The sequence below is a fragment of the Podarcis erhardii genome (assembly GCF_964252035.2).
Source record: "Podarcis erhardii genome assembly, chromosome: 5".
NCBI lineage: Eukaryota > Metazoa > Chordata > Lepidosauria > Squamata > Lacertidae > Podarcis > Podarcis erhardii.
This window is the reverse complement of record NC_138509.1, coordinates 65,346,986-65,374,294: the sequence shown is the minus strand read 5'-3', so window position 1 is coordinate 65,374,294 and position 27,309 is coordinate 65,346,986. Positions and strand designations below refer to the sequence as shown.

The 27,309-nt window shown below is 42.5% G+C and overlaps 1 protein-coding gene across 4 annotated transcripts; it reads right to left on the bottom strand.

Annotated features, from left to right (window-relative positions):
• Positions 1-3,784: 3,784 nt before the first annotated feature.
• Positions 3,785-26,756, bottom strand: THAP4 (THAP domain containing 4). Of its 4 annotated transcripts, none has more exons than XM_081863909.1 (6): positions 26,605-26,756; positions 21,672-22,825; positions 12,475-12,634; positions 9,776-9,885; positions 9,481-9,584; positions 3,785-4,094 (listed from the first exon to the last, which is right to left on the bottom strand). In XM_081863909.1, exons 1-6 carry the CDS (start codon positions 26,685-26,687, stop codon positions 3,975-3,977), a joined length of 1,731 nt encoding a protein of 576 aa, XP_081720035.1. In that variant the 5' UTR covers positions 26,688-26,756; the 3' UTR covers positions 3,785-3,974. The 4 variants fall into 4 exon arrangements, with proteins under 4 accessions (XP_081720035.1, XP_081720037.1, XP_081720036.1 ...); XM_081863911.1 differs by having other exon boundaries at positions 21,672-21,853; positions 26,605-26,741; XM_081863910.1 differs by lacking the exon at positions 26,605-26,756 and adding an exon at positions 23,578-23,687.
• Positions 26,757-27,309: the final 553 nt, after the last annotated feature.

Genomic DNA, 27,309 nt, shown 5'->3' with positions numbered 1-27,309 from the left:
CAATTAAATAGTCCCGAGATGGTATGTGTGATGTTGTTGGGGCCAGTAATGGTGTTGTCCGGGTGTATGTGGCAGCAAAGTTGGCATCTGGGTTTATTGCAGGCTCTGGTGCCAGTGTCCGTGTTAAGTCTGGTTATAGTATTATTGTGGGTTAGGAGTTGTTTAAGATTGGGGGGCTGTCTGGAGGCAATGAAAGGTCTTCCTCCCAGAGCTTGAGAAAGAGAACTGTCATTGTCCAGGAGAGGTTGTAGATCTCTGATGATGCGTTGTACTGTTTTAACTTGGGAGCTGTATGTGATGACTAGAGGTGTTCTGTTATTTTCTTTTTTGGGTCTGTCTTGCAGCAAGTTCTCTCTGGGTATCAGTCTGGCTCTGTTGATCTGTTGTCTAACTTCATCTGCTGGGTATTTTAGTTCTAAAAAGGTTTGCTGTAGATCTCTTAGGTGAGAGTCTCTGTCTGTAGAATTGGAGCAGATGCGGCTGTAACGTAGTGCCTGGCTATATACAATGGACTGTTTGGTATGTTTGGGATGGTAGCTAGAGGCATGTAGATATGTTTGTCGGTCAGTCGTTAAGAGTCGTCAACAGGCTCATCGCAGCTATCTGCCAATCACCCATTCCCACCACCCTTCTGAGTAATACCCCTCCCCACCTTCTCACTATATAGAAAGGTCCGGTGACTTCTGTTTCAGTGTATCTGAAGAAGTGTGCATGCACACGAAAGCTCATACCTAGAACTAACTCAGTTGGTCTTTAAGGTGCTACTGGAAGGAATTTTTTTATTTTGTTTTGACCATGACAGACCAACACGGCTACCTATCTGTAAACAGATACTTTCTGGGCGAGACAAAAAATGGAGAAAGCCAGTGAGAGGTAGTAGAGACAAAAGGCCAGAGTTTCAGGAGGGAAGGGCAGAATTACTCTGGGTGGTGAGCTAAGCAAACGAGGAAAGTGCCAGTTTTGCAAGCTGGGGAGGGGGAAGTCAGAGCACAAGACAGGCAGTCTGTTTTAGGCTGCGGAGAGGGTCTGATACAATCTTGGAATCTGAGGCTGCAGCAATGGAAGGACCAGGGCTCTCTTGGGATGTGAATGCTCTGCACTCTCCATGTAGGTTCAGGTTGTACAGTATATATGTGTAAACAAACCATGCATCATATAGACACCAAGTGTGCCTGGTACCCCTGGAATCTCACACCGCTTGGAGACTGGAGTGACGTGTAACAATATTTTGAACTTCTAAATACTTGATAAGCACTCACATTTTCAATCTATACCGTGCCTGCTCATAATTGTCCCAGAATTGTTAAGTGAGCATAAAGTGATTGGAATGTATGATTATTCCTGCTGAAGGCCATGAAAGATTAACTGGATTAAGCAACACCAAAATGTTTTCCCCCGTGGCAGTTGGCCAGTTATGCTGGCATGCATTGCTGGGCCTGCCCAAAACATTTTGCCTCCTGAGGCAAAGAACAAACTGGCACCCTCCCCTTCTACGTACAGAAGCTGACTGGACAGGCAGTTGAATTTCAGGCTGTGTACGCACAATCCCTTTAAAGCAATTTCTCTCAAAAAATTATGAGCACTGCAGTTTACCCCTCACAGAGTCACAATTCCCATTAATAGTGCCCAGCGTCCAGATTTATTTGAAAGAATGTGCTTTAAAAGTAGAGTGTGTATGCTTCACTTCGGCACTGGCAATGGGACTGTGTTCTCCACATGAAGGAAGCAGATTAGAAAGTTCTGGAAAGGATGTCTGTCCTCCCAACAGAGAGGAATGACTGCAGGGTTCAGGAGAGAAGCCTGAGAGGTTATCCTGTTCATCATATGCTGCCTAAAGTGGTCATTTCACTCTGGCCAGCCTTGATTCATAAAGGGCGAGTTGTGTCTAAGGAAATCACACAGACACTGTGTGACCTGCTGCAGTGCCACTTAACCTCTATCCTGACATTTCAGTTCAGTGTAGGACTTTGCTTACAGATAAGGCTTCTCACCACATGGGCTCTTGAGAGTTATAGGAAGGCTATCATAAGGGGACAAGGGGCATGTGATTGACTTAACTCTATCTGCTAAACTATCATGTTTATGTTAAGCCTAGTGCAGATTAGATAGCAGAACACTTTAAATGGTGAGATGATAAGAAATAAACTAATATAGAGTGGGCAAAGTAAACGCCCTGACAATCTATTAGAATTCAGAGCCTGAAAAATCCCATTTTAAAAAGTCACCCTAAGGATCAAATGCTTAATTTAAAACTGTTGGTGTGTAGTTAATAAATGGAGCTGGAATAATGATCAGCAGATATTTGGGGAGCATTGTGCTTAGCTTACGGAATCAATAACTAAAAATAATATAACACTGAGAACAAACTAGTTTTGAATATTTACACTACTGTTCCTTCATCAATTCCATGTCAGTTTCCCCCTCTTCATCTAACTCTTCCTTCTTTTTTACATATATAACATGGTATGGGGGGGGTGGGGGTGGGGGTGGGGAGGGTTGAAAGAGGAAGGGAGTGACCCTGAGATGAGATTGTGAAATACTCAGTAGTGTGTAAGATCACAAACATCTCTCTCCCACAGCAGTTATCAGACAAATCAGTGAGGTTGTGGTGAGTGACATCCTTTTTCTAAAATAAAGCTTTTGCTAGGAGGAAGAAAATGGAAATAAAACCCAGTTTCAGAGGGCAATAGAGGATAAAGTCCAGGAAGCTGGATGTTATTAGACTTGTATAATTTTATACAGCTCTGTTGTGACATTGCTTATTATGTTATGTGGGCTGGGTTTTTTTTAAATTGTGGATTCTATTGTTGTAAACCTCCCATGGGCACTTTTTAATGAAAAGGCAGAAAAAAGCTAGCAGAAACTTGGCCATTTGTTTTAACATTTCCAATGGTATTTATTAAACATACCTATGTTTAATAGACAAGGCTTTTAATGTGCAGTCACAAAGCCTCCATCAAGATCCACAGATTGCCATAAAATTGTAATTTCCCCAGTTTCTCCCACTGTCCTACCACTGGGCAAACTGAACCAACTGCCACAGACAGGGTGGCAGTGGATTAGTGCCCTCTTGGTCTCGTTTCCCTTGCAAATCCACTCACACAGCTCCAATGGTGCTCTCTAGAGTGGCTGCATCTCCATGGCTCTCTTGAACGACAAAGCTCCTTCCTCAGGGTGAACCCTGACTACATGGTGGACAGACCATAGTAGAATAATTTACTCAACATAGCAGAGTTATTTCCTGAGAATATGAAAAATCAACACAGCTCACACTAAAAGCAATGACTGAGTAGTGCAAGGAGCTTCCAGCCTGGAACAACCACAAAGCTGTAATGGAAGATAGTGCAATTGTTTTTATCTCTATCCCATACCTTTTGGTTAAGATCAAGTTATTACATGAAGCCATGAAGGAAGGAGTTCTTGTTTTACCCTATTCAACAGAACATGGGTTATATAAGAAACCTGAAAAAGATCTGGGCTCTCATCATGACTTGAGAAATTAGTTTAAAAAACAAAAACAAAACATAGTCTCTCACAGGATTGCTTAACTTCTTATAGGTATTTATCGGTTCTAGCCATAGCCTGCATTTAATGAGAGGAATCCATGACCTCTTCCTTTGTATAAACCACCTTGTTTGCAAACCATAAAGACTGCAAAAAGAAACTGAAGACAGAAGTCTCCCATCACCTCCATGCTTCATAAGGAAAACCTATCAATGCTTCTTTAACAGATGACAATATGGAGTCATTTCTAATTCAACATAATACCATTCCAAGCTACACCTTTAAAAATAAAGGCTTTTTTATTGGCTTTTGGTTTTTTAAATCTACCATTACAGAAACCTTAGAATAACTTCTTTCAGTTTCTGCTGTCAGGTAGGAACTGGATCACAAAGATACAGAGTCACTGCTTCCAAGCTGCTTCCGTTTTCTTGGCCTCGATTCCTCTGTGGTGAAACAACCTCCTCTTTGTTTTAAGGAGTCACTTTCTTGTAGGTAATGTGAAGGTGCTGAGTCATTGGCTGCGTAGTGGTTGCCATGGAGACAGTCTGTTCTAGTTTCCCATCAGAATTGAGCCTGAATTTTCTAGTAATCTAAGGAGGGAAATAGAAAACACATGGCTTATTATTTGATCCTGTTTATAATTCAAGAAGAAAAACAGCAGCAAAGCAAACCACTGTCCAATGACTTAAACTGAATCTGTGTCCTCAGGACTAGGAAGCAAAATGGCTCATCCCTGCAAAATTCTACAGAGAAAATATGAAGGCCTGCTTATATTCCCACCACCCAAGTATTATTCAAGAGGAACAGATAATATATCCCATAAATCAGGAAAAAGGTGAACTATTTTGTTCAAGATTTTTGCTTATACAGTGGTACCTCGGGTTACATATGCTTCAGGTTACAGACTCTGCTAACCCAGAAATAGTACCTCAGGTTAAGAATTTTGCTTCAGGATAAGAACAGAAATCAGGCGGCGGCAGCGTGGCAGCAGTGGGAGGCCCCATTAGCTAAAGTGGTGCTTCAGGTTAAGAACAGTTTCAGGTTAAGAACGGACCTCCGGAACGAATTAAGTACGTAACCAGAGGTACCACTGTATTTTGTACCAGGATCCTGCTCTGAGATCACTCAACCTTTCAACAACCATGGAGAGAAACACACGAGACAAAATAGTGAAGGGAAACAAAACCCACTGCTAATCATCTGTGATTGCTTTAATCAGCATTGTGCCTCATTTGAAAGCATCTTCTGCTTCCAATTTGCCAAGCTAGGGTTAAACCAAGTATGAGAATATGAAGGCAAGGAATTACAATGCTGAAATTGAAGAAAACTGCGATGGAGAACTGGATTAAACATATTAAATAAAGGGGAGAGGGGAGAGAATAGTTTAGAATTTGATAGCTATGGAATACTGGGGGTCTTGCACCAAACAGCCCATAAGTGTAAAGCAAGGCACTGTAGTCAGAGCACATTTTGGCAGAGGCCAAAAAGGTCTCTCCACTTATTTCAGTAACAGATTTCTGCACACAATCCAAGATTTTGTGTATGCTAAGTTGGTGCCCTTTACCCTTTTTTGCCATAGTTAACATGGTTTTTAAAGAAGAGTGGAGATATCCGGGACTGTGGGATCCCTGCCAAAGAAACACTGCCAAAAGTTATTTTGTTAAGTACAATTGCAGCAAAAACACCCACACTCCACCAATATGCAGCTATTGAAACAGAAAAACTTCAGCTCCATGAAAGCTCTTTAATACACTTGTTATTTCTAACCATATATTGTGAGGAAATGCAAACACAAACTGCGCCAGTAAAATCAATTTCCTGTCTTTATTTGAAGAGGTCTACGGAATAAAATACTTTCCCCCTTTTAAAACAAACTGCTGAATATCGGTAATTTTTACATAATCACCCAGGAAATGTATCCCAAACATTACAGGCAAGATAATCTGAGACAAGGAAAAGGAGACATGGGTGAACTGGGATGTGTCTCCTGCTGCTCTCGCCAGCAATAGAAAGATTAGCTTGACCCCAGCAACTGGCTGGAAGACCTATAGCTTCTGGGAGTTTGCTTCCCCCATCCCTCCAAAAGGAACTCCTCAGCAACTCTAAGTTGCCCTGCAGCTGCAGAAATCCTTAAGGGAATGGATAGAACAGGATAAAACCTGAATAAACAAACCTCTGGTGTTAGTGTTCCAGTGTTGGAACTGAATTAATATGAAGAGTGAGTGGTCTTGCTTTTTCATGTTCTTGATTTATCAGGGCCTTAATATTTAGTACAATTTACCTTTAATACACACTGATAATTACCATGCTTTTCAGATAACATGCTTTGCAGTTGAACCTTGTGTGTGTGTGTTTTGCATTATAGGTGGGCTTGAGCACACTCAAACTGGAGATTATGAAATTGACTTGCTTTCACCAACCACAGCAAACGTCAAACATAGTTTAGTGTTCAAACAAGGTTACTTGTGGTTAATCTAAAATGGAAGTGGAAGTTTCTCATCTCCTTATGTTAGTGCTAGAGGAGAGGGGGAGGAAATAGCATATAAGCCAAGGGAGGAGAGGCCAGGCATGTTCTTGTAATGCATCCAGTTACATTCAAATTGCAGCCTGTGCGTTTCCCAACTCTAAATTCTACAATGCTTTGACTGGAAATTCAGGAGCTATTTTTATCAAATGTTTTTAACAGTGGCAAACCTTGACATCTCTACAATGAACTAAGTGGTATGTTACATTTTTGAAGCACCCACCCTCAGACAAGTCACTAGAATATAAACAGAAGTATACTGGAATGGACGCGGGTGGCGCTGTGGGTTAAACCACAGAGCCTAGGACTTGCCGATCAGAAGGTTGGCGGTTTGAATCCCCGCGATGGGGTGAGCTCCCGTTGCTCGGTCCCTGCTCCTGCCCACCTAGCAGTTCGAAAGCACGACAAAGTGCAAGTAGATAAATAGGTACTGCTCTGGCGGGAAGGTAAACGGCGTTTCCGTGTGCTGCTCTGGTTCGCCAGAAGCGGCTTAGTCATGTTGGCCACATGACCCAGAAGCTGTACACTGGCTCCCTTGGCCAGTAAAGTGAGATGAGCGCCGCAACCCCAGAGTCGGTCACGACTGGACCTCATGGTCAGGGGTCCCTTTACCTTTACCTTTATACTGGAATACTGTTAGCATTGCTTTGCCGCAGATGCAGGGTACTTACATAACAATGTAGGTTAAATGTACCAGTGAATTAAATTAGTTCCACAGTCCAAAATTATTCAAACTATTTTAACATTATGTATTGGACAGCTATAAGCAACAGGGATATAAAAGGGTGAATGTTTGTAAACAAGCAGTTTACAAAAGGTCACAAATAGATATTCTGAGTATCTTTGTGGGATGTGGTTTTGTTGTTGGGCAATAGTCAAGAAAAATGAAAAATGTAAGGTGTGTGTAGGCTCGTTTCAGAACATCTGTGAAATGTGGGATCATTATATTTTTAACTGGCCACCGAAATTTTACATTAACTAAATGGTTAAAAACTCTTTTATACGGATGCTAAGAGTTGTAGCCCAATAACATCTAGAAGGCACTAGGTACCCCCACCCTGGGGCCTCACAATTACTTTTTTATTTTAATAAAATCCTCTTTCTTTATAATTCATAACATTACATAATTCTGCATATCTGGGAGCTTGCTGTTATCTAGAAATGAATCCCTAACTTTGAGTTGCCTCATTTAGCTTCCAAACTGATTGACACTCAGTCACCTGAGTTCATCTTCAGTAGAAACAATTAGGATCTGCAACAGAATGTTCCAGTGTATTATCATTTCCTAATAGGACTCCTCTTGTTCAGGGTTCAAGCCAGTCAGTTTGCTCCAGGCAGCCTTCCACCTATCAGTTCCCCACTTTTTTCTTTCAACTGATACTCAGCCTTCCATGGCCACTGAACATGTTTGCTTTAATATATAGTTGTGTACTTCTGTAAATCTTGGCGTTCCACTGAATGTGCCAATGCCTCCCTCTTGTTTCTCAGTGGCCCCATTTCTGTTGGCACTCACTACCCAAGTTAAGGTTGACAGTAGCCCTCTCTCAGCAGCTGCCCTTCTACAAAATAGACAAGACCTTTCATTTCTCTGTCATTTATCTGACCTCAATATTTTTTTCAGGTCCTCTATTGTTGTTCTCGTTTTACCTCTTCTACCAAGTGCTTAATGCATTTTTAAAAAATTGGCACAGATCTCACAGTAGAATGAAATATGAGGATGAACAGAGCTACTTTAAATTTTATAGAAGCAGACTGTCTACTTGACTTTGTATTTTTTCTCCCCCAAGGGAATGTGTTTGCTCTGCTAAGCTCTTCAACTGCAAGAGTCAAGGCTGCCTGATGAGGAATAATACTCTAAGACCTTGTGCAGTGCTACCAAATAATAAAAATTATTATTAAAAGAGCAATATGCCTTACATGAAATTATGTGAACAACATGAAGAGGAAAATATGTATACAAAGAAAAAAGAAAAGAAAAGGGAGGGAGGGAGGGACAGTCCTACGAAGAGAAGAGACCTGATGGCTAGAAGTATGAGAAATTCTTGGACAGATGAAATCCTTGAGATCAGGTAAGAAAGTGAGGGGTCTAGCAACATTTTTTTTTGTTTTTTTTACAATGCCTATGAACAGTCACAGCCTGCGGAGCCAGCAAGCACTCCATCAGCATGGTGTTTTCTTGTGTTGCCTTCTAACAGAGCAGAGAAAGTGGTGGCAAGCACCAAGATAAATGCGCCTCCTTTCATCCAAGTCATAATTAAGGCTCAGCAGGGTAAACAGCCCAGGGACAGGACATTTCTGTCTCTCTACAAACCAGGGGCCTTCCCAGGGCAGACATCCATATTAAAATAGCCAAAGGACACCTGAGGACAATTTTTGTCTCTTCTGTATAGTATCAGGCCAGCCAGAGAGAAACCTACTATTCAATTCAAGAGGAAGGAAAAGTCAGGACTGTTGAAAGACTGGGAATGTCTGGTACAAAATACTGAAAATTTGTTCCTGCTTCTGAAACCCCAACCAACCAGTCTTGTGGGGGCAAATGAGGGTCCCCAAAATTAGGTAACCACAGCCTTGACATGTGCCACAGAGGTTGTGGGCAGGAGGGAGAATATTCACTAAAATATCCTATCAAGTCAGGGGTACACATTCTGGTCAGAGTTTTGCAACTCAGAGTATGAGCAGTTTCTGCTAGTGTAACTATCAACCAAGCAGTGCTGCTGCCAATCTGTGGGGAGGCAGATTGATAGAAAGGTCTGCTGGGTACAAAAATCGACAGATATTGGAAATCAGTTACAAAAACTAGGTAGGGTTGAAGAGAATGTCAAAGTTAAAGGCTTCCTGGGGCATGAATGAGTCAGACACTTATCCAGTGAGGCCCTGCACCACTCTTTCTGATTAGCTATATAACTGCAGGCACATCTCCCTCTCCACCCTTTTCCTGTGTGAGATCATAATCCTTGGCCATATCTGGGACCTCTTGTGGTCTAAGTGGTTCTACTGTACTAGTGAGTTCAAAGGGCCCCATCACAAGTCTGCTTTCTGCCATGTGGAGATGTGGAGCTATAGGAAATTTGGGTTCTAGTCTTGATGCTCTTCCTACCTTCAGCATCTAAATAGCTGCCACTGCCAGAATACACAAAAGCTTTCTTGTAGTCACTTCAGCATCTCCCTTCTTCAGGAACTGAACCCTATCTGTTTTATCCCCCAAATTTCGGTAGTTGTTTGCAGTCTGCTTGCCTGCTGACTAAGGGTTCAAATCCTTAACCACTGAAGTTCATAGCTACAGATGTTAGTTGCTCTCTCTCGCTCTTTAGTGGTTTCTTTCGAGCTGCCCATTTCACCTTGTGTGCATGCCCTGGGTTGAGAGATCTCATATAACTCTTCAGGCAGGCAACAGAATGCCAAGTACGGATTTGTCATACCAGTTCAGCTGAACCACACTTAAATATACTCACTTGCTCTACATGGGGTTTCTTGGCAAATGAGATCCTTGCTACAGAGTGGGAAGCTATAGAAAGCTCCTGCCCATTAACCTCTCCTTCCTCCACCTCTACCAAACCTGGATCAAGAAGAGAAATTATTAATACTGACACAGTTCATAGAGCTGGAATACAAGACAACACTTGGCTTATAAGCAGGCAAGAAAGATTTGTTGAAAGTACGGCATCAAGCCACTTTCTGACTGCTTTAAGGGAAGCTGGTTTTAAAGCAGAAAGAGGAGGAAACCTGCTAATGTAATTAGGCTAGTACCTGTATTCTGAGCACTGATGAAGGCCACCTTGTTAGTGTCAGGTTTGATGCGGATAAATCCACATTCTCGGTGCATCGGTTTCCGCGTGTCTGGATGGAAGGCGTTGAATCTATTAGGATAGGAGGATACTAACATTACCATTCCTCTATAAACACATCCTCAACAGCTTTTTCAGAATCATCTATATGAAATGAAAATAGCGCTCCCATACCTGTCCTCAACAAACAGTAAACCCGAAGTCCCATTTAAGAAGCATAGGATCATATTCAATGCAAGTCCTATTCAGAATAGACCCACTGACGTTAAGGGCATTTCTAACTTATGTTCACTCACATATGGCTGAAGATAGTTTCTTGGATATCTTTTTTCCTCTCTTGGAAATTTGTACATTCTTTTAACTATGCACTGCATTTTTGCCTGTCCCATTAGATACTTGTCAGAGTATATTTTTCATAGTACTTGGCAACTCCGGCAACTCCTAATAAGGAATATTGAGGTGTACCTGTCACTGCAGAAACAGTATGACAGTGTTCTTCTTCCTCGACATAAAACGCTGCAGTTATACAAGTTTCCTTACACATAGCACTCCTGAACAGTTCTTTTAAAAACTACAGAACTGTGCTAGTAAAAAAAAGTGCTGATTTTATACATCAGGTCCCAATGTCATGTCGGCAGCAAAGAATGCTTTCTTCTATAACCGCCCTATTACCTCTCCCATATTTATGATGTTTCTGGATCATTTCCTACATTGCATTTCTGCAGAGGTCATGCAGAGGAAGAATGGATGCTCACTTTTGGCCTGAATAGTCCCCAAGGAGCTAGGCAATTTTGCCATTTACAGAATCAGCTGGCAAGTAATATTTTAAAACAGAACTCTTTCTTTAAAGCAACGTTATAGGGGTTCAAATCTTCCCAATTAGTGAAAATCCATATTTCAGCTGGGCAATTCAGCAGAAAGAGTTATGCAACTAGAATAGGCATGTGGCATAGTGCATTAAATTCCAAAGCATACTGAACCGACCACTTTTTAGAGGATATAAAAACTAGCAGCTTTAACAAGTGCTCCCCCCCCCGAAAAATAGGTGCCAGTATTCACCACAAAGTTGTTACAGTAAGTGCCACAGTTTTCAAAAACAACATAAAGAGGTGCTGGTACTCTGTACCCTTGAGTACCTCCTGGGGGGGGGGGGAAACCATGGCTTTGAGAAAATAGTATCATGCACAATTGCAATCATTGAGGAGGTGTTTGTTTATCTTTACAACAGCATAAGGGGAATATCCTTTCAACTCTCAAATTTCACTTTCCATTTTAAGAACACAAAAGACTGCTTAAAATTCTAAGAAAAACTGTTTTTCTCAAAACCAAAACATGTTAGATTTCCAACTTTCCATTTGTGCTTATATAGAAATGCATCTTTTTTTGAATCAAGAGAGCTGGAAAAATTTCAAAAATATATTGAAAAAATCTTTGTAATGCCTGGAGGATAATAAATCATACATTTGATCACACCCACTCTTGCTTGGCTCTGGAAAAAACATTCCATTCCCAGGCTACCAGGAAGGACCCCATTAAGCACTTAAGCCAACTAAAAGAAAGTGTCCAGAACTACTATATCACAACATCCCATATGACCACTGTTCTCCCACAACACATTCCTATGCCATTGATGCCCCTTCAATCTGTTTAGCCCTTGTTTAGGGAAGCTTTTAATGTTTGATGTATTACAGTATTTTAATATTTGTTTGGAAGCCGCCCAGAGTGGCTGGGAAGCCCAGCCAGATGGGCGGGGTATAAATGATAAATTATTATTATTATTATTATTATTATTATTATTATTATTATTATTACTACTACTACTACTAGTATTATTATCTGTTGTTCCCAAATCCATCATACAGCCACTGCTGCTTTCCCCCACCTAATGTGATGTGACAGACTTGTATTCAACAAATCACCTGGCAGCCATGCATAAAAGGAATTCCATGCAGGTGAATAACCAGGCTGGTGGAGGAGGGTCATCTCTAGTCTACTTGGTAGAAGGCCAAAGTTTGAGAAAAAACTCCTCTTAGCAGGGCAATATAAATGTTGCTGATTAGTAAATTTTGGGGTCTTATTTACAAAGTCTATGATCCCTAGACATCCAATTCCTTGGTGAACCCACAAACAGTTGCATAGCTACCGTGACCCTGCAGCCACCTCTGCCTCTTCTGCCATCTGCCCTGCTGTTACCTTTCCCTGGCACACACAGGATGGGAGCACTGGGAGGGAATGGGAAGCAGGGGGAAAGCAAGATCATAAGGGGCTTTTAAAGATTTTGCTGCCTATTTACTTTCTCAAAGTGCCTGGGAACTCAATTTTGCACTAGAATTACTAGTAGGGGTGTGGAGATGTTATATTGCCTGCACAGTTGCTTCTGTCCTTTCATTTATGTTTGAAGCCTTTAAGAAAACTGACTGCATCGCTAAGGGTGACAACTAAATGTAGAAATCTATGTGGCGATAGGTTAATAGCTGCTTAGCAGCTTCTGAAAAACAGGATGTCTATTTCTAGGAATAATTTGATTTATATTCTACGCACTGATTTTATTTAAATTGATTCTTAGCTTGTACCTCACTAACAGTCTCATTTGATAAACAACACAGATTATTTTAAGGTGTCCCTGTTGTGGAAAAACCCCTCAAAAATAAGGAAACTTACGAAAAATTCAGCATGGGTTGCCCCACGTGAGAGATGCACACTTCTTCGAGGTATTGAAAGGGCTTCATTGTAGGGAAGGTACCATCTCCTGGGGGGTCTGACAGCCAGGTGCCCAGCATCCAGGAGAGAGGCTCAACCACAGGGTTCAACTGCGGGGTTTCTGTGAGAAGAGAGAGACTGAGGATAAGAAAACTGCACCAAGACTTTGGGCAATTAGCTCCTACCACGTCAATGTTGGCCAACTACTTTGCATTGGTGAGACAGTTCCCAGTAGCCATGTTGCGTGTTCTACCATTCTCGTTCATTTTATCTGTTTTTATCCAGCTCTGGCCACATGAGAGTTGAGGTGGGTCGAAAGTTCAAAACAAACCAATTTCATATTTTACAAACCTGGCTCGAAATAAAAATTTGACTAGCTATGTGCATATAAGCTCCTTGACCATTTCTTACCCCCCCCCCCTCAGGGTCAAACTATATGTTACTGTACAGAGAAAACCTGCAATCAAAGGAGCAATGCTGGGGAAGGGCATAATTACCCCACCATCAAAGAAAAACTGCTGGAATGTTCACAGTCCTGAAGAGAAGAAGAAGAAATAATACAAGTATGTCATTTTCCTAAATGAGGCTAACATAAATTTTCAGGCATGGAAAAATTTCAGCTGGAAAACCAGAGCTGGGCAAAGCTATACACACCCAAGTTCCCTTCATATTAATCCTGAATGTGCTGCCACACATTCAAATAACTATATATCTGTACACAAAGAGCTGCTAGCCATATACAAATAACTGTATCAATGGCAAGCATTATTTTAGACAGAGAAAGCAATATCATAACAAAGCTATAACCTGTAAGTCGGGAAACACAAGTAGGAACCAGAACAAAGCATTGTAGTCTTCCCTGCTTCCTAACAGGAATGGTCCCATTCAAGGCTCAAGCCAGATGAATGAGTGATTGACGATACACAAGACTGACATAACTATGCTTTGCATGAACACCTGACCTCAGTGTTCTCAAATGTCTGCTAACACCCAGCAGTATCTGATTTTCTTGTTCTTTGATGATAGCTCAAATAATAATAAGATATTGGTATAGTAAAATGGATGTTTTCTATAATTAAATTACCATTGTAACTCTTCAATATAGTACCCCTGTCTACAAGCATCCAAGGCACACTTTCTTTAAAAATGAACACACAGAATTCTATAGATTGGCTTGTCCTTTTAAGAAGAAGAAGAAGAGTTTGGATTTGATATCCCGCCTTTCACTCCCTTTAAGGAGTCTCAAAGCGGCTAACATTCTCCTTTCCCTTCCTCCCCCACAACAAGCACTCTGTGAGGTGAGTGGGGCTGAGAGACTTCAGAGAAGTGTGACTGGCCCGAGGTCACCCAGCAGCTGCATGTGGAGGAGCGGAGACGCGAACCCGGTTCCCCAGATTACGAGACTACCGCTCTTAACCACTACACCACACTGGCTCTCCATTTGACTGCTCCATGCAAGATGGCAAGCACTCCATGCAAGTGGTATAGTACTGCAGGGACAGGCAGGGACGAAACACTTATTTTGCATCAGGGACACTATCTATATCTTTAGGTATAATTTTATTTTATATGGGGTGCTTTCCAATTTTTGAAAGCAGAGTAAATAAGAATTCTTTTTGTTGAGAAGAAATTATAACTTGTGAGTATATATTCTGGTGCTCTATTATTTCAGTTTATGAACTAATGTTATGCTTGTGTTAGGCAAGTCTATTCTTTTTCAATTTTTAAAAAAATACAATCAAATGGGCATAAAAGGATATTTCAAAGCTAACTTTATTCTACATAGAGCAGTGAGAAGTGTGATGGGTGATGGGTGATGAGCTATTCTGAAAAGCCCTCTTTATCTGGGCAGATTTCAATGAAATCTCTTTTCCTTCCATCTCCTTAAGCATAAAATGGTGGCAATATTTATGACAAAGCACAATTTCCATGCAATTACGGTAGTATAAAGGTAAAGGGACCCCTGACCATTAGGTCCAGTCGTGGCCGACTCTGGGGTTGTGGCGCTCATCTTGCTTTATTGGCCGGGGGAGCCGGCGTACAGCTTCCAGGTCCTGTGGCCAGCATGACTAAGCTGCTTGTGGCGAACCAGAGCAGCACACGGAAACGCCATTTACCTTCCCGCCGGAGCGGTACCTATTTATCTACTTGCACTTTGACATGCTTTCAAACTGCTAGGTTGGCAGGAGCAGGGACCGAGCAACGGGAGCTCACCCTGTCGCGGGGATTCGAACTGCCGACCTTCTGATCGGCAAGTCCTAGGCTCGGTAGTATAAGGTCATGCAAAAGTCTGACCTCTCTTCTTTGAAGATCATATGCAGTTTATAACAGAGAGACTTGTGGCAACATGCAGACTAAGAATTTATTATGACTTAACTTTTGTAGACTAGAGTCCATTAATTTATAAGAGGATGAAAACAGGGAAGCTTGCATAGCTGAAAATGTGGTTTTTGCTACCATCTAGTGGCTCAAGTAATAATACAGCAATTCAAAGTAGCCTTCCCTGAAAGGGTGTAGCATGGATCCATGTTATCTGCTCCTTTTTTGTTTGTTACTTTTGTCACTTTTGTTACCTGGAATGGTATCACTAAATGAGAACAAAGAATAATTGAGAGGTCACTGCTGGACCTTCCAGATTCACTACATTAAGAGCTCATCTAAATACACTTGCAAAGTTCCAAAGGCACTGAATCCTTTGCAGTTGTATCTTCACGACAAATTCCATTGCAAAACATGCAATTTGAAAAGGAGTATTGGACTGCAAAAAAAGATGACAACCCTTCTGTTAGATTTGTACTAAGAGGTTGTTGGTCAGAGATACCAGAGCATGCTGACTCAAAGTTGAAATTCAACTCAAAGTTATTCAACTTATCAACCAGCCCGGACCAGTAAGTATATCTATGTTTATTTTTACTCTAATGAAGAAAGAATGTGAACTGAAAATTCGTGCAAAATGTTAGATGACTAGCTGGTCAAAAATCTTATCTGATTCATAATCAGCTACCTTTAAAAAGAACAAAACACTTAGAGAATCCCAGGGTGTTTTACAGTACTCCTTCCTCATTCTCAACCTTTCATACAGTACATGTTAAATGTCATATTGTGTAACTCCAAAGCACACATATTGCCTTTGAAAATCTCCTTAAATACAACCGATGATTCCAATAAGATATAATTGATTCTACTGCTGTATGGTCTGTTTTGATTACTATTCTTAATTACTATTTTAAAACTAATTAAAGTAAACTCTGTATAGGTTTTTTATTAAGCCATATATAAAACTTGCTAAATAATGCAGGTATTACCGTATTTTATTGTACGTTCATTGTACACCCCTGAGGGTGGCCAAGAGTGTTTGTTAACCAAGCTCCCCTCTCACCATAAACAGAAGTTAACTGAATAGGAAGGTGGTGGGCTCTTCCCTGTTTTAGTTGTAAACTTTTACTTATGATAACAGAATCACAGAATTGTATAGCTGGAAGGAACCACAATGGTCATCTAGTCCAACCCTCTGCAACGCAGGAATCTTTTGCCCAACGTGAGGTTTGAACCCACACCCCTGAGATTAAGAGCGTCATGCTCTACTAACTGAGCTATTTGGATCAAGGGAGCAAGTGAATAATTCTGTGGTCTCATTCTGAATACAATCCCATGGACCATATAGCAGTTCCAAGTGAAGTTGCAGAGTGCAGGTGCACTGCGCTCTGTTGAGACAACAGATCTCTGCACACAAAGGCTGAGAACAATGGCCTGCAGAATAATTTAAATAGGCACGAAACTTAAGAAGAGCTCGACTTCCGGGTTAGCGCGAACGGCTAATGGCGGATTCCCTCCGAGCTCCGGAGGGAATCGGCTCTGCTGAGGACGGGTCTTGCCGTGCCGGCGACACGGGGACCCTCAGAAACCGCAGGCGCGGAAGCCTGCGGACTTGGTGACTCGGTGGGCACCTTAAGCGCCCTCCCCGACCCACGAAGAGCCTTTTTAAAGGCTGCGGAGAGGGTACGGAGAGTGGCGTGGTGCTGAGAGTAGACCGCTACCTCAGTAGAGTGAAGCCGCAAGCCATGGCCGGAGAGCGCTGACTTTCTTCCCAAATTTGGACTGGATAACAAAGGACCCGTGAGTAGTGGAATTTGGACTTTAAAAATTTTATCCTGTGAATTCGGCACGATCGGGGGATGTGTTAAAGGGAAGTCCGCACCCCCTCTACTTATAGACGTTTCAAAGCAAGGAATGGAGAATTAAGGCGGAATGAATACTGTTTTGAGGATTTAAAAGTTTCTCACAAATTTGATAGAACAAGATTTTTGTGCTGGAGAGAAAGGGAATTTGGAACTTTGTGTGTATCCCCCCCAAAAAACCCGGGAGTGTCCTATTTGGGTCCCGGAGGAAGAAGTGAAAGGAGTTTGACAGCTGTCAAAGAAGCTGTCAAACGGGCGGACAAAGTAAAGAATTTTGCTATTTAATAACTCTTGGAATTAAAGCTGATACATTTGGACTGAGGCGATTGGAAACAAAGTATTGATAATAACAAAGTAACAGATTATTGGAAAAGGACTACTAAATAACTGAAAGCCCCCTAGGGGGAATTAGTGACATTACAATGGCTGCAGAGGGAAAATTACTGGCGGAGATAGAAAAAATGTTTTTTCTCGTGGGAATCCTGCAGGAGCAGAGTATGGCTCTGAGTAAAGTTTTTATGACCTTGAATCCTGAAACAAACAACTCTGCTGAATGCACAAAGGAGATGTACGATAAAAATTCTGCAGCTGAGCAGGAAGAGATGCCTTTGGAATTGACAGAGAAAAAAGAAGGAGTTCAGACACTACAAGTGGAAAATATCAACCAGAAATCTGCAGCGTTAGAGTATGAGCAAGAAGACCTCTGGATTACAGACCTGCGAAAGATGAGAAAGAAGAAGAGAGAAGCCCCTGGAGTACTTGGAATATTAAAACTAGAAAGAACAAAGCAATATGATTGGGACTTTTCTCTTGAGTATGGAAAACTAGATGGTCTTTCGCAGCAAACACTCTTCAACATTCTGAATGAAAGAAAATATGATCTGACTCTGACTGAACTCCTTCGGGGTCTTAGGACCATCAAAGAGGACTACCAATATAGCTGGCAGAGAGGGACTGACAGAGAATCAGACGCCTCGGACGTGAGGAATCCGGGCTAGAAATATTTTTTGTTTGTTTTCTGGACATTTGTCTAGGAAGGGACAGAAACCGGGGCAGGGGGGGGAGAGAATAGAATTATAAAATGTTATGTTTTGTTTTACTTGGTCAATGTGACCTATAATTAATATAATAAAGGGAAAATTTGTGAAGGGGAAGTTAGATCGACCTTAAAAAAAAAAGAAATTAATGATTATAAGAGAATTGGATAGTTGAATACAGATAAACAAAAGATTTTAATTTTCAAAAGCAATGTGAATATCTTTAAGAGGTTAGGTAAGAACTTGCTGAATTAATTTTGGAATTGGGATGTAAGAGGAGGGGGTGGGGGGAAGTCAATGAAAGTGGGTAAAGAAACTTAGGGTATGTAATTGTATTTGTGTGTTTGTTTGTCTTTGTCTTTGTGTGTGTGTTTGTTGTTATAAAATGTAAAAACCCAATAAAAATTATTTTTTTTAAAAAAAAAGAAACTTAAGAAGAGCTCAAATGGAACCCAAATCTCCGTTTTCAGAATGTCTTAAGTGTTTCGATAAAAGTGTTAAGCATTTTAGACTGTACCTGTGTCTGTTTCAATGCTGGCCATATCGTGCAAGATTATTTTTAGCTTGTTCACTCTAGATCGCTTATCATTCCCTATTCTCCAGGAACACTGTGATGCAATCTAGTAAGACAAGACAGGAAACAACCTTGGGACTCTACATAGAGGTTACCCCAGTGTATTCTGGGACTTGTAGTTTAGCTTAAGCAAGCTATGGAGAGAAGAAACCTACAAGTATGGCATATATTGTGACTCATAATTCCTTTCTGGCTACTATTGCCTTTTCATAGACAGAGGATAAGCTACATAAAGGAAGTTAAAGGCAAACATATATGTATTTACATTCGAGTTTTATCAGTTAGTACAGATGATGATCATTTTGTGCAGGGGTTCCGTGTCCCTGCCCATTATGCTCCACCCCGTCCCCATTCTTCTCTCTTCCAGGTCCAAAAGGACCTGCATGTCGGTAATTGTGCACTGATAGATGCCTAAAATGGTTGCCACCTGTATAGCTGATTAGCAAAATTCTACTTGGAGCCTTTGCTGCGATGCAAAGGGGAAAACATAAAGCAGGGGGAAGGCTTTACATATACTCATTTGCAAATAATATGTGTCTCAGCAATAATATTGCATACCCTCTAACATGTTGCAGAGGAAAACTAGGACACACATCTTTTGGGGCCATGGAGTCAAGTGACTTGTGCAAGAGCACAGCCCCCCAAAATGTGATGTCCCACTTAAATCGAGACAGTTGAGGGGTATGATATTGCAGATTAGCAAAATTGCATCAGTAATTCATACAAATTGCGATTTTGTCAGGCAAAGTTAAATATTGACCCTACAACTTTGTCCTTCGTTTCTTTCATTCTTATGAGACTAAGTAATCTGTAAATAACAGTGTCCACACAGAAACATGTTCCTTGTTTCTCTACAGAACACACACAAAACAGCTAACAACTGTTCAAAACATCAATCAGAAGTTGTTGTTGTTGTTGTTACTAAGGTTATTACCTGTCCTTCACCAGCAGGTCTCAGGGCAAGTTACAACAATTTAAAATTTAAAACTGTTAAAACAAATTAGGGAATAGCCTGATCGCTGCCAGCAAGGTTCTGCCAGCTAGAGTTGATGGGAGTTGTAGTTCAACAGCTGGGGACCCAAGTTTGAGCAACACTGGCCTAAATCAGCACAACAAACTAAAGCAGGGGAGGCTAACCTGTAGCCCTCCAGATGTTGCTAGACTACTTCTTCTCCCATCACTGGCCATGCTGCCTGGGGTTGGTGGGATGGCCACAGCTGGACAGGTACAGGTTACACACCCCTGGTCTCAAACCCTCTGGTAGTAAATAGGTTTTGTATATGAATTCTGAACGCCTTCATCACAATCCAGCCAGGAGAGGTATGCACATGCCACCTCTCCCTTATTCCCTTATAGGCAAATGACTTCCATTGACCTCTTTGGCGGCAAGGAAAGGAGAACGTGCGGCAAAACCTTCCACAGTCCTCAGTGGCTAAAGTGTTTTATCCTACCTCAGCTTACAGATCTTCTTCTCCAATGGGGAGATGTTCCAAGTAAATTTCAGGCAAGATTTGGCTAGTATACCTAGACAACCCTGATGTGAGGAGTAGGAAGGAAGTTTGGCCCCTTCCCCTCCGGGGCTCTGAGGATTTTGGTGCACACATCCAAACACACTCCACTGGAACACCTGACTTGCCAGGTCTTGGCCACATCAGCACTACTGAATCTGCACCGTCATTCCACTGTCTGCTTCCTGAACACAAGAAGTGGCCATTTGCCTAAGGTAGGATTGCTCAAGGACTATATTATCTCATAGGAAATCTTCCAAGGTCATATGCCAGTAGCAGGTAAGCCAAAGGCAACAGATGTGACTCTTACCTTTTGCTGCCAGGCAAAAACATTCACTTGGCTTTTAACTATATATGGGCTTTTTCCGCGGGCGGTCTTTTTAATGCTGGATTTAATGTATGTATGTCTTTGGTTTTTTTCTGAAAACACTGTAAGTCACTTTGTACAGTAAGCTACATTCCTGCCATGCAAAAGTCAGAGGTTTTGAACACACACATACACATGGTTCTTCATTCAGAGAAGGATACATTCCAGCCAGGAAAAGCATGCAGAGGATGCCGGGCTAGTGATGAGTGTGGCCTGGGGGGAGCTCCATGGGATGGCTAGAAATGCCAGGAGGCCTGCATTTGTCTTGCAAGCCTATGGCTTGAGCGGCATTTTTTTTTAATAATGCATCTTATTTTGGGTATAACCAACCACAGAGCCTAGGACTTGCCAATCAGAAGGTCGGTGGTTCGAATCCCTGCGACAGGGGGAGCTCCCGTTGCTCGGTCCCTGCTCCTGCCAACCTAGAGTTCGAAAGCACGTCAAAAATAAATAGGTATCGCTCCGGCGGTAAGGTAAACGGAGTTTCCGTGCGCTGCTCTGGTTCACCAGAAGCAGCTTAGTCATGCTGGCCACATGACCCAGAAGCTGTACGCTGGCTCCCTCGGCCAATAAAGCATGATGAGCGCCGCAACCCCAGAGTCAGTAACAACTAGACCTAATGGTCAGGGGTCCCTTTACCCTTACTTTACCTTTTACAGTGTACCAACTGCATGTCAAATGGTAATTGAACTGTGTTGGGTATAAGAAAGCTACACATTCAGAGGGAAAGCATGCTGAGAAATCATGATATTCATAAATGAGAGGTATATGATGGATAAACCGGATTCCCAAGCAACTTTAAAACAAGTTTTAAAACTTGCATATTAATGACTCACCCATAGGCAGTAATGCAAACAATCAAAACCCCTAAAATGTAATTCTAAGGACAATATTCCTCCTCTCCTCAAATTTCAGAGCACTGGTGCATGGCGTATGGGTGAGGAATGTACGTGTGAATGTTTCGGTTAGGGTAGGATGCCTGCAGCTTTCCTAGTTGTATAAAAGAGGAAATCTCAGCAGATGTGGCTTGCATAACAAGCCACACCTGCTGCTGAAATTCTCTTTTTTACATGACAATTTAATGTGCGAGTTGCTTGGCCTCTTTTGCACCTGACAATCCTACTTTCAACAACAAAGCATACAAGTTTGCAAGCAGTTTCATGTTCAAAAACTGGAGGCTATATCACCAATAATAAGGTATTTTAAAGGAAATGGGCAGAATTCACCTAACATGGACTTCCACTAGTGCAATGGGATGTCCTGCCCTCTCACTGCGTGCCCCCGAAATTGGCTCAAGGGGCAGTTGGGAGAGCCCACAGATCAACACTGAAGGGGAAGAAGAGGGGCAATGGTTCCATCTGGCAAGCTGCAATGCATGCAAGTGTGCGATTGTTCATTATAACACAACATTGAATCCCACCCATTATATTTAACTAAATGGCTTCATATTTTTATATCAGTTTCGCCCTGGCTAAGAGTGCAGAAGATACTGACCACAGTCCTGGGACAGCAGGTTGCTCAGGCATGGGAAATTGATCCTCTTCAGTTCATCTAGTTTTTCCTTCAGCTTTCTAACTTGGCTGTCGGAGCGACTGATCTTTTGTCTCAACTGCTTTAGCTCTCCATTCTTCTTCTCTACCTGCTCTCTCAAGCAGCACACTTGACTTTTGCTCTGCCTAGAGGAGAAGCAATACGAATGCAGGGAATCAATGAGCTTGCAGGCTCCTGAAGCAGACATGATGACCTCATTGATGGACATGGGGTTGGCATCCGTTTCTCCCTTCTGACCTACAACAGCTTCTGTTGCTGGCTTAGGGGTTAGATCTGCAGGAGAAGCAGACATGTTCTGGGAAGGTTTCTGAGGGATAGCAGTGAGAGAGGAAGTAGAGGAGGATTCTGTTAAACTAGTATCCTGCTCCAGAGTGTTGCTACTACAGCTTGGATCCGCACTTCTCCTTAACCTTTTCCTTTCTAGTTGCTCTTTTGGAAAAGATGACCTCTCTCTAGTGTGCTTGGAGAAAAAGCTGTAAGAGTGAAGGGAGCCAATAAATTTGCATGCGCCAGACACAGGAGGGGTGAAGTCATCCTCCGATATACCACTTTTGTCCATTTTCAAATTCCCAGAATGGATAACTGCTTCAGAACAATCCTCCAGAGTCAGTTTTCCTGGCTTATTTTGAGTCACTTTTGTGACTAGGTTATCTGCTAACATCCTCCTGAGGGAGCCTTCAAGTTGGTCCTGGAAATTTTCTCCCTGCTCTGACATTGACCTGATTTCAGCTTGAAGAGTCACTTGCTCTATTTCTTGAGTCCCGTGAACTATCAAGTTTTGGTCAGATGATAAGATTCCCTCAACTACCTCACCGCTTCCTTCCTTTGGTTGATCGCCATCTCCTTCTAGAGTCTGACTTGCTATTTTCCTCCTCCTTTTGACATAATCCCTGCTCTCCCCTCTTTTCTCTGAAATATGGAAGATGGTTGGCACAGCTGTGGGCTTGAGCAGCCGGTGCTGGTCTTCATGCCGTTTTGAAAAACTGTCTTTAGTAAAGTGCTCGCTGCAAAGAAAGGAATACTTGGTGGGAATCCAGTTGTCCCGCTGAACTGCTTTTAACCACTGGATCAGTCTCTTTGAATCCTTTAAGGGAAACCTTCAAAACAGTGTAAAGGAAAAGCATTACTGTGTATGCTTTTTGCCTAGAGCTTTTCAAAGTAGCTTATACATTGAGTTACGTTTAAGAGCAACCTGAATTTTATAAAAAGACAGTCTGTTAAGATTACATTGCAGGGCGCAGAACTATGCAGCAGTAATTACATTTTCTACAAATCAAAATTTGTCATGTATGTTAAGACTCTTTCAGCTTTGAACCTATTCGTTCATTTTTTTAAATGCAGTAACTCTGGACTAACTGAAAACAGTTCTTCAAACAGAAATACATACAATTCAGTAACATTAATGACAGTTAAAATATTTTTATCATTTAGCCACTTGCAAACAATTCTTACAATCCAACCAGCAGATTTAAATGAGCTGCCAAGTGCTATGCTAAAGCTGCAACTCCTATGCAAGGTTGGATATGGTTAAGCCTATTTCTTTCCAAGGGGCTCAGACTCACCTAACTTTGCATTAGGTCAGGCTGAATGATAAGAGGCAGCTGGACAGATGGGTCTTCTACAGGGAAAGTACTATAGTAAGGGCACCACCACCACTGGTAATCTATTGCTGAACTTTATATGGTACCCTAGTTAGGTTATCCCTGCTATACCTTAAGTCTAGATTTGGGAGCTTAGCAGCTAACCATATCACAATGTATTTGTACCAGTCAGAAATATATGTCTATCCCTGACCTAATATGGAGTTACGCAGTCTTCCAGCTTAGTCTGAGATCACTGACCCATCTACCTCAACAACTTTCTCCTCAGATGGCACATAAATATCCTTCTACCTTCCTTCCCAGTGCAGTGCGAGATACAGACAAATAAGAGGAGAGGGTGGTGAGACACTGCTGGGGTTACCACTGTTCACGCTGGGGAAGAGAAATTGTAAGCCACACCAAATAATGTGTGTGCATTTATCTGTTTGCCTGTGACTTGGTTCAGGCAGAAGTGCATCTGAAGGTACATCAAGTGTTGTTGACAGCACTATAGATCATGATCAGCACTGTAAAGTTAAAAGAGCAATTAGTGTGAATGGATAAACTCCATCTGGCTCCACTATATCGGCAAGTTATCCATGATGAGACAGGCAATCTAACCCATTAACCTGCTTTGTGAAACAGACTCTTCTAAACTGTAGAGAGTGAATATCAGGAAAAGTATAAAACAGTCTGAAATTACCACTTCAACACAAAGGCAGAAAAAATGGGTTTTCAAGTGTCAAGCCTTCTGATTCAATACACCTGACACTGAAAAGCTGGATGGAGACTATGCCAGTTTCTCATGTCTATCATGAGCAGACAAAATGCATTCTGGGAGCTAACAGGAAATCTGTGGTGCCACAGGCCAAAATGATCACCTATTGTGGGGGCGGCTTGCAGGATCTACTTTATGTGTGTGTTTTTAATACAGTGGTACCTCGGGTTAAGTACTTAATTCGTTCCAGAGGTCCATTCTAAACCTGAATCTGTTCTTAACCTGAAGCACCACTTGCCACCGGAGCACGATTTCTGTTCTCGTCCTGAAGCAAAGTTCTTAACCCGAGGTACTATTTCTGGGTCAGCAGAGTCTGTAACCTGAAGCATATGTAACCTGAAGCGTATGTAACCCAAGGTACCACTGTAGATCTCAAAGATTCTCCAACTGAAGCCAGGCAGGGGAGCAGGACATACTTTAACAATGAAGAAGTAATATGTTCAGCTCAAAAATATGCTATATTTAACTCATTCAAGGAAAACTAGGATATAAGTGTAATAATAAATAAATAACATCAGCATTGTTGCTGATCTACTGCAAATTATATCTACTGGAATATCCTTATCCAAATTCTGTTCACCCATAGTGCAAAATGCCATTGTTAGATGGCAACTTTTCCTTTTTCATCTATGTCCACTTTAGAATTAGTTACTTCTGTTACAACAGAAGCTGCTGCCTCAATGCAGACCGTAGGTATTAAAAAGTATTTATTTTGCTCAATTTAGATGTCATATCAAATCATGGGTAAGTAGGGATATGGTGCAATCCTCTGCAGGTTTACCAATGACTAAGTCTCACTATGATAAGTGTATAGGATCTAACTATTATGGTTTAGCATGCTGACTGAATTGATGTGTCATGATTTGCAATCAGTCAGCAAACCAAAATCAGAAGCAATGGTTTGAAGTGTATCTGCACTTGCAAGCTACATTATGTCATGTCTGAAATAACAAATTATAGTCATGGTCTTTGCTTCATTTCTGGAGTGCAAAGCAAAGGGAAAATGAAAGCAAACGGCTTTAAACCATGGTTTGCTTGTACACTGGAAGCTCAAAACATGATTTGGGCTCTAACCCACACATAGGCAAACTCAGCCCGCCAGATGTTTTGAGGCTACAATTCCCATCATCCCTGACCACTGGTCCTGTTAGCTGGGATGATGGGAGTTGTAGTCCCAAAACATCTGGATGGCCAAGTTTGCCTATACTTGCCCTAACCTATGGTTAGAGCAAACCATGGTTTGATGTACTATGATATCTGAAGTAAGCCTGTGCTTTGACAAACGCAATAGCTGTTGGTCATCAGTCCCACTTTAAGAAACAATGTAATGAACTTTGCTACTCTCAATGACAGAACAGTTTATGTAATCTAAATCTGCATATACTGTAGTCTAATACAAAAAGAAAAAAAAATATGTTGGCAAAATATGGAGGAGTATGACTCCCATCATCCCTGACCATTGGTCATGTTGGATTCAATTGACTAGACTCAGGAGTCCAACATCATGTGGAGGACCACAGATTCCACAGCCCTTCTCTAGATCAGAGACAGCACCCCTTTGCTGAGAATCTACCTTTTGCCCTGATTGTGAATTATTGGTTGCTGCTGGAAACAAAATGCTGAGCTAGATGAAATTTGCTTCTTTTCTCAATTTATAAATATATATTGTTTTCTCAAGTTATTTATAGTAAACTGCATACCTTTGCAACTTAGCTATTTGTCATTTCTGTATGCATGGGTGTGGCATATTTCTTAACGCTAAGGAATGCTCTTCTTGCACGCTACCAGAAAAGCAAAAAATCAGGCATTTCTAATTGTTGCCATCTGCCGAGATGTTTGCTGCACACCTGATGGGCAAGTTGCTTTCTCCAATGGGTGCATACACCTTATTCCCAGAACTCTGACAGGACGAGACAGGCAAACTTACAAACAGGAAGACTATGTACTCACACCTGTGCTCCACACCTTAAAAGTGGGGCTTACTTTTAGAGTTCAGGACGTATCCGCCCTGGAACCTGTTTTCAAAGGTTGCGCTTCTGCTATAAAACGTGGGAAAGTGAGGGACGGACGGGGCAATGTGCCATCATCATCATCATCATCACCATCACCATAAGGAAGCATGTGCAGAGTGCCTTGCTCTGCCTTCCCGGGGGGTGGGGGCACAGCCCTGACACACCTCTCTCAAAATTAGGTTAGGCGGCCGGAGTTGTATTGGCGGAAAGAACATGGATAAGGGATTCTCTTTTGTCCCTCGATCTGCCTGGGAGCGGGTGGAGGCGAGGTAATAAGGGGGGGGGGGGGGAGCGGATGCAAGCAGCCAGGTATGCGAGAGGGGGCACCCCGTCTTGTTTCGTGGGGCATCAGCCCGTCAGGGTGCTGCAGGAGGCGGAGGAGGAAAAGCAAGAGGCTCCTCGCCCGTCTGCCCGACGTATGTCCCGGAGAAGGAGATGGGCAGGGCTGTGCTCGAGTCGCCCTCCCAGCACCAGGTGCGACCTGTTCCTGCCCTCCCCCTGGTTACCTGTGGAAGGAGACGGCCGCTCGACCCCGGGGAGCTTTGCCCTGCCGGTTGGAGCAATTCAGCGCCGCGCAGCAGATCACCATCTCGGGAGGCCGCGCGGGCGGCCCTGCCTCTCCCCCCACCTCCACCACCTCCTCCTCCTCCTCCCCCCCGCCGCTCTGCGTCCGTACAACAAGATGGCGCAGCCTGTCGAGTCACCTCAGCCGCCTCGCCGCACCCTGAACGGCCACTTCCGTACGGAAGGAGCAGCCGTTTCACAGGGGCGGTCCTCAGGCGGCGTTTGGTCAGAGCGTACGTGTATCTACAGCACGCTTGCCTTTTTCAAAAACAACAACAGCAACGGCTTTTTACCTCACGGCCTTACTGTCGGAACACAGAAAGAAGGCCAGACTGTTGTGGGGCTTTAATATGGTTAGAATGGAAATGTGACGTGAACTCCTAGACACTGCAATGTTGGAGGGGGGGTAAGGGGGCGGGGCGTTAAGGTTCCGTACACAAATATGGCGGCCTCCACGGTCTGAGCTTTTCCTATCCTGTGGTGGTTGTACTACTCGGAGAGGTCGAGAGCACATCCTGAAGAAATCAAAGCGCCCCACCCCCCCGCTTCAGAAAGGTGCGAAGTTGGACCTAAAGAATGCCGTTTGGCAGAGTCACCCTCTCCGTACAACAAGATGGCGGCTCCCTAGCATCAGGAGGAAGCGATGC

Coding starts and splice junctions, on each gene's coding strand:
- THAP4 (XM_081863909.1), bottom strand. CDS start 26,687: ATGGTGATCTGCTGCGCGGCGCTGAATTGCTCCAACCGGCAGGGCAAA. Junction 9,585..9,775: donor CATCAGTGCTCAGAATACAG/GTACTAGCCTAA, acceptor TTCTTGATCCAG/GTTTGGTAGAGGTGGAGGAA. Junction 4,095..9,480: donor AGAAACCCCATGTAGAGCAA/GTGAGTATATTT, acceptor TTCCCTCCTTAG/ATTACTAGAAAATTCAGGCT.